General features: G+C 38.6%; 1 protein-coding gene across 1 annotated transcript in view; it reads right to left on the reverse strand.

The window, feature by feature from the left end:
• Positions 1-13,252, reverse strand: part of FBXL7 (F-box and leucine rich repeat protein 7) — a 182,471-nt gene that overhangs the window by 129,248 nt on the left and 39,971 nt on the right. Inside the window, exon 2 of the mRNA XM_086741998.1 lies at positions 8,670-8,759. Within this exon, the coding sequence (XP_086598124.1) occupies positions 8,670-8,759 (90 nt within the window). The remainder of the gene's footprint in view (positions 1-8,669; positions 8,760-13,252) is intronic.

The following is a 13,252-nucleotide window of genomic DNA, read 5'->3' on the forward strand; positions in this document are numbered from 1 at the left end:
ATATGTGTAATATATGCAAGTCATTGCAAGCAGCCTGACAGGTGACAGTCATGCGGTAAAGCCATCAAACTTCTTCGCACTTGTGCATTCACGTCTGTAAGGCAGCATAAACACATCCCCAGTAGGCTATGTGCCAATGAAAAATCTCTGTACTTCACTTCGTTGGAGGGTAACTCAAACTAGCTGATCGAAATTAACTGCAAAATCTTGCAAGCAAGCATTAACAACACACCTCTAAGGAAATGCTGCCTGCCTTCTAGCAAGCCTATGTACACACAAGAGGCCAGAGTATGTGAGTAGAAGTATCCTAGCTCAGTATAGCTGATAGGCTGGTATGGACACTTGTTTTCCTGTATCACAAAAAAAAAAAACCCCAAACAAAAAAAAAAAAAAAACAAACAAAAAAACCCAACTTTTACTTAAACCACTAAAACAGCAATTATGTTTTGACTTTCAAGAGATACAAATTCCTGATTCATCATCACAGCTCAAGATAAAAACTAGCCTTAAATATGACAGGAAATACAGTGGACAGTTGCTGAACATGCAGCAGGCAACACCACAGCACAATTTACATGTTCAAGTGTGGCTGATGAAGGCTAGATGAATATGTAGACAGCTAATCACCGGATTATACTCATGCTCATAACTTCTGCTTATACTTCCAGCTCAGTCTGCTGTAACTGCCTAAACTAGTGATGACCCAGTAGTCAGAATTAACAGGAGATAAGAATTACCATTATCCATTCTTGAACTGCCATTTTCATCAGCCAATCTTAGTACATACTTCTCAAGTGAAATCTGAGAAATACTGGCAGAAACAAGGAGATGCCACACTTCAGTAACTTGAGAAAAACACAGTAGCAGGCACTATGGTACAACAGCCAGAAGAGGAGAACTGAATGAGTCAGCAACTCTAAGCAGATATTTCTCAAGCATGCTGCTAGTTTTGGCACTGTTGGAAGTATCAGTCTTAAAAATTATACAGCCATTTGACAAGCTGACATAAAAAGATAAGATACAGGAAAATAAGGCAGGATATTTTATGCAATAAACTTAAACTACAGCATCTTAACAGGCATTGTCCAGCTAAAGGCAAAAACTTGCTGTTCCATTTTTATTTCATTATTTCAATCGAGTACTAGAATTAATCTGAAGGAACTTGTTAGTGTCAGTTCATAAATTCTGGAAACTAGATAAGCCCAACGTATTTAAATATGCATTATCAGGTTGTATATATTCTTCAAGCAGTCTTAGGAGAAAGTCCAGCATTCAAGAAAGAGGGGTTTTAGACTAGCAAATGTTGGGCAATCATCATATACTTCAAGATGACTCTTCACTTTTCAGAGATGGAAACTACTTCAAATAGCTAGCATAGGCAATAACAAAGAACAGTTTAGTGTCAGAACCTCCCTGCAATAATAGTATTTAAGTACTCTGGTACAGCATTTTACAGGAAGAATTACATTCGGGATCTTGGATTCCTTAAAATCAGATTTACAGGTAATTGAATAAACCATAATCACTCCTACCAAGCATCAGACCTTACTTTGGAAAGGCTAATGCCAGGTTTTTAAATTAGGATCATTTCTCTTTAACTGCACTGTAAGTGCATTTGCTCTGGTAGGTCTCACATTGCAGGCAGCAGATCAAGTAAGACTGCAGTTTTATGTACCTTTTCAATTTGTTCCTAGTATTGTTTGGGCAAGTTTGAAACATTTGGCTATAGCATTTCAGTACAAATTAGCCAGAATAACGTAAGGTTTCAATTTGCAGCTTTAACCTTGCCAATGCCCCAACTACTTTTTGCCTTGTATTTGAACTCTGATTTAAATGCTGATAGCAATGGTATTGTTATAATTAGCAGAACAGCTTTACAGGAACACTGCCTGTTAGACAGCAAAAGCATAACAAGATGTGGTTAAACACAAAAAAATAGTGCCTAAGAACAACCTCTATACTACTTTGTACCTCCACATACTGCTCGAGGTGATTATATTTACCTATGCATTCAGATATGTTGGTTAAAGGAATTTAAGTAGTGAGTTCTGTTTATTCTGCCAAAGTGTTTATAGTTTTGGATTTATTAACTGTCACGCCTTCCAGCCCCCTCTTATTCTTCCTCAATTTTTTGGCTTCAAATGATTCTGTTTTGGCACATTCAGTAATGCAACATTTCACTTTTCTAGAAAACTCTACTGCTAGAAAAAGTAACACAAAACCCTAAGAAATTCACCTGGTCTCCAGTTTCACTACCAACTCAAAACAGCCACAGTTGGCTCAAAGCCAACTGAATCTTAGCCCAGTTCCAAGTATGCAGGGGCAAATTCAGGCATTCATATCAAATTCAGACATGGTTTGGCACACAGTCTGCTTAGACAGTACTTCAACAGTAGAACCCAGAGGCCAAATTCCCAGCAAAAGATGCTGCAAAGACACAAGGACATAAAATAAACAGGAAGAGAACTGCCATCAAAAGAATTAAGAACTCTGTAAATGCTTGCATGCATCCAGAAAGAACATATATTGATTTTCATTTCTGAAACTGGGTTAGTAAGCTTCTAATGTTAAAGAAAAAAAAAAAAAGGAAAAGGAAAGAAAAAAAGGAAAAATATTAAAGAACTGAAGTGGGAAAAGATTTCTTAACAAGTAAATAGTCAAGAAAAACTGGGTGGAAAACACCATCTCTTTTCAGCTAGTCTTTTGCGACAACACTTAATTAGCTCAATGTCCAGTTTCATCTTACCAAATTTTTTCAGTGTCCATGATTGTGGACCTCTCCTCTTAAATTCACTGAATAAATTAAGAATTACTCACAGATCCAGAAAACAGCTAGCCTTTCAAAAAAATGCTATTATGAAGCCAAGAGAAATTAACAGAATGACACCTTCCCTGAAGATATCCTATAATGTGTACATGGTTCCCTCATTTGTAAAGTGAAATGAAAGGCACACAACACTAATAAATCTTTCAGTGTTGAAGAAATGTCACTTAATATACCCCCCATGTAGAGCAGTGATAATTTTTTTTCTGATATAGAGCTCAAATTTTTCTGGAAAATAAGTTTTTCTATAGAGAGCACCACAATATCACTAATTCTCCATACCTCTGAGTATGAAAGCCAGGGACAAAAGTGTCTTATTCTTAGACTCAGAAAATAAGAGTGCAAAATGGCTGCTTTGAGAGATTTCACATATTGATAGAGTTCAATCTGTCTTTCCACAGTTCATAAAAAAAAGCGTTTCAAAAGTAGCTGCCTGTTCCATTATTACTGTGGTCTTTTAAAATAACGTTAATACTTCAAGTGTCAGAGTAAGAATGGTATGGCTGAAACGCTCTCTATTTCTGCTTTCTTCAATTAGATCTTAATTACATATTAATTCACTTACAATTTGTAGAATAAAGTTATGCAGCAGGAGTAGTCAAATTCCAGTAGTTTTGAAGAAGTTTTTTTAAGTTTTCTTAAGAAATTATTATTATTTGGTTTGTTTTTTATTTTGTGTTTTGTGGTTTGCAGGGGTTTTTTGTTGTTGTTGTTTTGGTTTCTTCAGGTTTTGTCAGTTTTGGGGTGGGTTTTTGGTTTTGGGTTTTTTTTCTTTCCCCCTTCCATCCCCACAAGGATTTCAGCAGAATGAAAACCAGTCCTGAGAGAAGGCTAGTTCCTCATCCCCAGCCATCCTTTTCTCTGGAATTTATCAGATGCCAGAGGAAGATGATGGACAGCAGAAATTCCATAGCATGAACCAGCACTCACTAACATACCATTCACTTCAGGAAGCTTCAACAGCAGGGACCCACCATAAAAGGATACTGAGGATCATAGCAACACAGTCTGATCAACCTTGCACAGCGTATGAAGTAACACCTCTTACATGAGTAATTAAAGCATTACATATTTGCAAAATGCTACATTTTCACACAGTTGCCCCCAAACATGACTTAATGGTTCCTAATGAATGTAATTATTCCAGCAGCCAGGCTATAGGGTCTGCTTCTCCAGAATCACAGAATCATTTAGTTTGGACAAGAGTCTCAAGATCATCAAGTTCAACTGTTAACCTAACACTACCAAGTCCACCAGAACCACTAAAAAGCCCAAATAAAACAGAAAGGAGGACACAGTTAGGAGAATGGGGGACTTTTCTACTACACAGCTAAATTTCAGAAGAAACGTCTTCTGTTGAGATGCATACAAACAGGTACTGACAAAACAAATGCATTTGATCTCCACTAAACAGACATTGCAGCACTAACGGGTGAAAAGCTGTGTACTCTTAATTCATCTGTTTTCCAAACATGGTCTTTTTAAAGTATATTTAAGGTACATGAAGATTATATGAGGAAGTAAAACTCTAGAATCCTCAGACTACTGCAGAAAGAAAAACAAACAGGTTAAATACTTACTTCTTGAAGGTCTCTAAAAGTCAACATCACTAAAAGTAGATATAATTTGAACTTCTGCAGAATACAGCAGCCGACTTAACTGTATGTCCACAAAATTCAAAATATAAACATTTAATATTAATATTCAGAGGTGTTTCAAGCACTGAGTCTCTCTACTAAAACAGTGTTTTGCTTCAGGCCTAATCCTGCAACTTGATTTTATAGGAACTGAGAAATAAATTATAACTCCTACATGGCGCTCATACACGAGCTCTCAATTGAAAGCTGCCTCTGGATTAGTGCTTAACAGCCACATACATGAAGTGCAAACAGTATTGATTTTTTAATTTGAAAAACAGTCAAGTTAATACAAAGCATCCAGCCTGGACATAACATTCCACACTCTGCAGGTAAGTGTTAGAAGAAAGCTCCCTGATCAAGGTAAGCCCATACGAAAACATTCAGTCCAATCTTCTAAATCAAGTTTTAGACAATAATATTCCAGCTGAGACTGTGTCTACCAAATTGCATTTAAATGGCCCACAAAAATCCATTTAGTCTTTCACTTGCCAGAAGAGCAATGGGGGGTAGCAAAAACTCATGCGTTCTCAAGTTTCTAACTGTAATTGATTGATAGGGTAAAGAATTACAGACAATGTCTGAGACTGGAGAAAAAGTAAAAGGCAGAAAACTCTATCCTTAGAAGGGGAGAGAGTGTGGAGGCATCAGTGTGCACGGACACCCACAGTCTACCATGCTTCCTCCTCAGCCAAGCTGTAATCAAACAAACAGTCCCTACAGCACACATTAATTTGCAGAAAGGACCAGACATCTATTTTTTTGCCACCTGCCCTTCACTGAAGTACAGAAAGTGAAAGCCACAATGAGAGTGACTGGACTTCAGTTTCTGCACCACTACAGCCTCACCTTTGCATCCCTCTCAAATGCATCTACTGGTATCTCAGGTTTGAATTTAGGAAGTTGCATGGTCTGCCAGCTGCTGTCTGCTTTCTTCTACACAACAGAAACAGAGCAGTAGTACCCCTCTAGTGCATCACCGAGTGAAACGGGTTTGGCTAAGGATACCAGCACATACTCTCCATTCTTCACTGGCAGAGGATGTGCAGCTCACACAGGCACATTAAATAGCATGACAAGCATTTTGTCTCTTTAAAAGAAATCTTCCACAATTCTATAGATGCTGACAATCCACAGTGTGAGAGAGGGTACCATATTTTGGCCACAACTGTATCTCCTATTCTCATCAAGAGATTTGACTGATGTTACCTTAACAACATATCTAGCCATTTTGAGCAGCTTTTTACCCATTTCTTGTACCCATCCTATAGAGAAACATCATGGCACTGAAAACAAATACCATGGTTGCAGTAGACAAAAGACTGTGGTTCATTTGATTGTTTAAACTGATGGCAAGATACTTCCTGAGATTGTTTGCTCTTTCAAGAGTCCTGGCTTGACACCTTTTTGCAGTCCTTGGGAATCCATACCTGCCTAAGAAGTACTTTACATGACTGTTCCTCTGCTGCAGAGTACCACAGAGCTTACATGAATCAGTCCCACAGATTTCCTTTCTAGTTGCTTCAAGGCATTTCATTGATTCCACTTCAACAAATGTTGTGTCAACTGTTTTACAGAAACAGAAGACATGCTATGCAGAACTGGAAAGAAATAAGTCTGTTTGCAAAGCTGGAAAACAGGAGCTGTGAAAGGCCTTCAGCCTGAAACAAATTCTACACTCTTCATGGACCTGAGCACTCAGTAATTCAGTTGCCAATAGAAATTCAAGAGATGCAAAGAAGCTGTCTTGCAACTTGTTCAATCGAGGTAATTTCACATGCCGATGAAGGTGAAGAAGAGTCCACCTGCAATGTTTCGTAGTCCCTCCCACTCCATACCCAAGATACATGCATCTCACCACACAGAACACACAGCTCACTCACAGGACAGCATACAGTGCTATGAATTTACAATACAGGGCTAAAGCAAAGGGCAGAACCGGAGCGTTCTGTCCCTGTGATAAACCAGTACTGTCGTGAAGAGCAAGATACATTTACCAATGTCTTGAGTGGGCAGATATTACTATACCATGGCAAGCAAATATAGGGCATAGAGTGCTATAAATGTAAATTTAACTAAGAGTTATAAAATATTATGTAAACATCCCAATGAAAAGACATAACTGCCACTGCTTGTACAGCATCTAACACAATCAGGCTCCTGTTCTTAGCTGGTCCCTAGACACTACTCTATGAATGAACAGTATAAAAGCCTTCAGTCTTGTAAGCACAGAACTCTAGTCATCTTGGAGACTCTCTGTTCAGCTGAATCCTCCTACAGCATAAGTCTACTGTACATTGGTAAGAGGCAGCATTAGTAGAAAATCCAGACACACACTAGTTGATAAATGTGCCTTCCAGTAACAGCACTGGTTTCGAATGTCCCTGTTCTTCCCCAACACCACTTCCCTATCTCTGTTGTCCCTTGCCTTCACGGAACCCTTACGTTCCCTGGTTATGAGATTCAAAATGATCTGCCAGATTATATAGCAATCCACATTAAGGCAATTTATATTAAACTGATCCACATCAGTAACTCCACAGAAAAACTTGGTAAGCAAGTAGTAGTAGCAAGAGGCTGAGAAAGAGACTGTTTCTGCTGTTGTCAAAGTAAGTGTTTGTCAAATCACATTCTTTTAGGCCACAGAAAAAACTAGGCTCACATCTGAAATTGTCTCCAAGTATAGAATACACAGCTCTGCTGCTCTGAACTTTCTGAATCTGCACAAGAACTCATGAAAACATATCTTCACTATAGCATCTGCTGGCCAGCATTTAAGTCTCCCTCACTAATGAATTAATCAGCTGCAAACCAGTGGTGAAGATTTCAGGGTCAACAGTGGTATTCACTGGCTCTGCAATGCGCTAGATTAAGAACACAGAGGATTATTTTGCATTATCTGATTTGAAAATAAGGAAAAATATGCTTTACTGAGTTAAGTAAAACTGAAATTTAAAGTAATTTGTGTATTGGCCATTCATCTCCTTCAAGTACCTGAGAACTTTTGAACCTAAGGCTTACAGAAACACGAAGTCTACTATTCAACTTAACTTTATTAACCGTTTATTTATTTATTGTTAAATTTATTGCCCAGACTAAAAAGCAGAGATTCTGAACAGTATCTCTCAAGGTTCACAGGGGGCCAGATCTTCATTACTGATATGGAATTATGCATGCCTAACAGTAAACTCTTGTGATTTATATGGTCATTTACTACTTACATGAACTGCTTTTTCTGTACAGATTCTACAGTCATAGTCAGACTTGCCAAACTAGTACTATTCAATGTCTATGATTTCTTTTAACCACAAGAAATAAAGCCAGACTGAGATCAATCAGAGCCTGTAACTTAATTTGTAATGACAGAAGTGTAAGAAATTAGAATTATTATTTGAAAATTACCAAGTACAATCAACTTACTTTGACAGAGTTGAGCAGAAATGCTAGTTAAGGCAGATAAATTTATAATTTAAATAATTCTTTTGGCATACATCATTAAACTACATATAGATTTAATTATTTCCTCAGCCTTGAAGACACTCTTGTAAAAACTATGGCCAGTGTACTTTCATTTAACAGAGCACACCTACTCACATAGAAGGCGGCAGCAGGAAAGATAAGCATTTCTGTTCATAGGCCAGTTAGTACAACATTGGATTAGTACTCACATATAAGATATCTTCTTCCCCTAGACATTAAAAACCTAATCCCAGGTGATCATATACTCCACTAGCTGTAGGTGAGGTGTGTCAATCTAATTAAATCCTTGTCAGCTCTTCATGTCCATAGCTACACTTTTGAAACAAACAACTCAGATTTTCAAGGTGTTTATCATATGAAAATAAAAGGCTGAGATTTAACATAGAATGTGTGCCAAAAAGCCTCCATTAAGTATATTCTTTAAAGTTCAAAACTGGACTGCACCAAATCTTAAGTATAAAAACGTTTGCTGAAAAAGTCACACACAAAATTACTCAAACCCCTCTACGTTTTTGTTCTGGAGAAGTATCTTAAATCTTTTGTCACAAGCTTAAATCAGAAACCACAGCAGGTAGAAGTGAAAACTGCATACAACAAGAACTGGTTTTAATTTCTAGTACACCGACGGTACAGTACACAGAAGGAACGAGGAGGAGGGGTTCCTCTTCTAAAAACTGCTACGATTACACTGGGGGGCCTGACCTGCATAATGAGTACCAGCTGCCTACCTTCACTGGTAGCTGCATTTTTCTGGGCTTTGGTGGGCGTGTGATCTGTACTTGAACTCACGTCGGATGAGATGCTTGAGCTGCCTTTGCCTGCAAAGGGAGAAAGAGGGTGGGAGGGAGAGAGAACAAATGTGAGTATCAACAGCAAAACAGAAAGACCTTCCATATCAGAACCTGGAACAGTTCCAGGAAGCTTTAAACCAAGTTTAAAGCAGCTGATGTTCATTTTGTACACAGTGGGGTAGGAGTTAACTGCATTATAACTTATAGCATGTGCATCTTTACAAGTACTGAGGCCACAAACAGCCTCCTGTGTCACAGGGGCTCTCATTGCACATTTGCTAAGCTCCACTGTAAATGAAAAGTTTGTGATTAACATCATCAGGAAAACTTCCATGATAAGTTCTCTCATTCAAATACCTCTAACACAAATCAGGGCAAATGGACACTGACCCTCATCAGAATGAAGGGTTAAATTCAAAACGTGTTAAGTTAGTTCAGATTTATTTTATATGTTCACATCATGTATTGAAGTCACGTGAAAATTAAAGCACGGTATCTGCTGTTTCCTCCTACACCATGCTCACTGCCCGATGTAATACACCATTTTAAAACTAACTTCTACAGTTGCTGTTCCTCTACCTTTCATTTTTTACATGTAAATGAGAACCAATGGATGTTTCTTCTCTTATTTTCTTTCTTAAGACTTTTTCCTGCATTTCTTAATCAATGCCCTCAGACCTATATGCAGGATGCCAAACCAGGTACAAGTGACCAACAGAAAAAATCCAAATACAAAGAGAAAATTAACTGAGTTCGGTACCACAGAAGAGCAGAGTGGCCTAAAGCAATCTTTTTGTTTACCTGTGAGGATCTAAGAATGAGTCACTTCTGTTTCCCTTCGCTCACTCTACTCAATTGCAGTAACTACTAATAGAGAAGACATTCTGCTCTGCAGCAGGAACTAGACCAACCACCCAATCAGCAATAGGTGAGATAATTCTAGAGAGAGGAAAGGTAATGAATACTGTTACATTTTAAGAAGTTACCTATCCCCACAAACACTTCATCGGTGAAGCCTTTTAGAGCTCTGTTAGGTTTTGGACCAAAATTAGGCTGTATGCAGAAAGCTAGCTGACACCATGTTCCTGTCACTTGAGTAAACCTATAATCATAGGAATGTTAGCAAGAGACTTTTCTGATCTGTTATTTCAATCAAGCATTCCTTGGGGTTCTGGGTTACAGTATGCCTGGTTTTCATAACATTTAGATGTAAGGAGGAGGTCTGCTTTTTAGAGGTGCCACAACAGAACAAGGATTTAAGTTTTAATGGGAAACGACTGGAGAATGTGCAAACGTAGGTTGCTTCACAACCAAGGTACTGCCACTTAATCCGTCAGCCAGCCCTAGAGAATCATTCTCCACATAAAGTTGCTGAAGTTAACATGCTTAGATTTGAGAGATGATTGTGGGGTGAAAGGATATTAAAAAGGCCAGAAGGAAGTAAAAAAATAAATGGCTAAGGCTAGTAGGTAGGTGGGGTGAAGAGGGGAAAAAAAAAAAAAAAAAGTATATTTTCAGTGATTCAGTAACTGCTTTTTACATTCCTTTAAGAAGCTAAGCAAACCCAAGAAGCAGCCTGTCTACAACACCACTTCAATTGCTCTCAAGCTGTGACATGAGTTGGAGTAATGGACTGTGGTCTTTATAGAAATGACTGCTCCAAAATAGCTCTCCAGCTAAGGCAACTAGGGTTGTCGTAGAAGAAAGGTAGAGGAGAAGAGAGAAAGATAAGTGTAAAATGCTCTTTCCCAGAAAGAGGCCAGAGAACTTTAAATACCTGCAATCACTGATAATCAAATCATTAATGACAAGAAAGGTATTTACCAGCAACTCCTCATGTACCAAGCACTGCAACTGCAGAGGCAGAAAACAAGAAGTACCAGCACTCCTTAACAGATTAATAGATAGAAAAAGCAACCAAAACAAACAAAAAAAAACCCAAACAAAAAAACCACCCACACCAAACAAACACCACCACACTTTTTTTGAGGAAAAAGGAAAAAAGGAAGTCAGTGATACCAAACAACAGCAGAGTTACTAGCTGGTCATCTGTAGCATAGGTTGTTTTCACAAACTGAATGCCTCCTGCAGCTACATACCTTCTCCATTAACATCAATTATATTTCTGTTCACACCACATACAAGCAAGCCTCCAAGAGCACAACAGAAATATTTTACCCACTGTAGGGTGCTGGTTGCCAGTACATCCAATAGCAACATATTATTTACAATTGCACGGTTCTGTAGAAATTGTGAAATGCCAGATATAAGTCTAGATATTTACGATTTAAATCTACTTGAACTTTAAATCATTTTAACTCCTTGTCAGAAGTTAAAACTAGGAGTTAAGAAAAAAAAGAATCCATAGTGGTTACTGCAATTACACTTTTAATATTTTATGATACTGTTAGAGTCTTCTCTTACTGTATACAGCCCTGAAACAAGCCTTCTTCCTCACTCTCTGCTCTGAAACTGACCATTCAAGTGGAGGGGAAGCAGGAGGTACTTTCTAGTCAATTTTCAATGTGTTTTAAATAGACTAGCAGACACTCCACCTATGCTTTTAGTGCAAAACAAAGCCATTCATTTTTAATAGGTTAGATTTGGTACTGCAGACTCATGTACACATGCAAGTTCCAACATGTAAGAGTATCCAAGTATTCTCCAAACAATTTGGGTTTGGTAATGGGATAGAGCGTACCCTCAGCAAGTTCCCAGATGACAAAACATGGGGGAATGGTTGGTATACCAAGAGGTTGCTACCATTCAGAGGGACCTTATCAGGCTGAGAAAAATGGGCTGACAAGAACCTCAAGAAGTTCACTCAACAGAAGGAAATGCTAAGTCATAATCTGGGGAGGAATAACCCCACGCACCAGTGCGTGCTGAGGACTGACTCACTGGAAAGCATCTTGAGAGAGAAGACCTGGCGATCCAGGTAGACGCTAATTTGAACATGAACCAGCAATGGGCCCCTGTGGCAAAGGCAGCCAACAGTACCTTGCTGTTGGCTGCATTAGGAGGAATGTAGCCAGCAGGCTGAGGGAGGTGATCCTTCCCCACCTCTGCTCAGCACTGGTGAGACACATCCGGAGCGTTGGGCCCTGTTTTGGGCTCCACAGTACAGGATAGGTAGGGACATACAGAAGTGATTTCAGAGAAGGGCCACATAGATTAAGAGACTGGAGCATCTCTCCTAAGAGGAAAGGCTGAGATAACTGGAACTGTTCAGCCAAGAGAAGAGAAAGCTCAAGGAGATCTTACTGATGTACATAAATAACTGAAGAAAGGGCGTGAAGAAGAGGGAGCCATGCTTTTTTCAGTGGTGCCCAGTGACAGCACAAGAGGCAATGGGCACAAATTAAAATATTAGAAATTACATTTAAACTACTTAATTATTTTACTGTGATGATGGTCAAACACTGGCACAGGTTGTACAGAGAGGCTATGGAGTCTCCATCCTTGGAAATACTCAAAACCCAAATGCAGATGGCCATGAGCAGTCTGTTTTAATTGACCCTGCTTTGAGCACTGAGGTTGAACCAGATGATCCAGAAGTCCCTTCCAACTCTAACAATTCCATAATTTTAGAATTCGGGTACTTCTGTGAGGACAGCATTTTGTAGACCAGTCAACTGTGTTAATAACCTAATTACTTCAGTGCTTCTATGAAAAATTCATTATACAAATGCCTTTACAACTGACTACACTGGTTTTTGCCACACCGTCATTTTTTACCTTTAATATGGGGCCTAGGGTTTCCTTCATACATTCAACAGTTTTTTATTTTGAAGACAGAAGTTGCAATCTGAAAGAAAGCAAACTGTACTATGGTCATAGGTAGATACAGCAGAAGATAGCAATTTTCCTACAATACAACATAATTCACACCAGGAGTGAAGGTAGCATGGACTTCACCACACCTGCAAAGAATCACACAGCTACACAGTCAAAACTCAAATAATTTCTCTGACCTGCTTCTGAAGGAGTACAGATTTTTTTTCCATCTACTAGTGCCAAAGTCTTACAGTAGTCAAAGGAACAAGATTCTAACCATCTAACCTAGCATGCTATTTCCTACACATTTTATTTTGATCCTGCTGGAAAGAAAATTAGAGTACGGTAAGCATATAACAGATACTTCCCCTGAACACTGTCTCTGCCTCTGGCTCTGTGTAGCCCAAATAATTTTTTCAGTCATAGATGTCTTTGCGTCCAATAGCCCTACCTGGTCTCCTTTTCACTCATGACTATTAAAATAATGTGTTCCTTTTTCTTTTTATCATAGATGGTTATACTATCTAAAACATTATGTTTGTTTTATATAAGTGTTTGCATCCTCAGCTTTGCTATGAGAACAGAATAAATATCTCTATTAATAAAAGAGATGCTACAGACTATCCAATGAAACACCGCTAGAAGGTTGTGCATGGAACTATGTGGTCTTACTCCATGTTTCAGTATTGCTGCAGAAAAGCAATAGGTTTTCCCTACTGCTTGTATAGCTAGCTATAATTTTT

The sequence above is a fragment of the Chlamydotis macqueenii genome, chromosome 2, assembly GCF_036417535.1.
Source record: "Chlamydotis macqueenii isolate bChlMac1 chromosome 2, bChlMac1.mat, whole genome shotgun sequence".
Taxonomy (NCBI): domain Eukaryota; kingdom Metazoa; phylum Chordata; class Aves; order Otidiformes; family Otididae; genus Chlamydotis; species Chlamydotis macqueenii.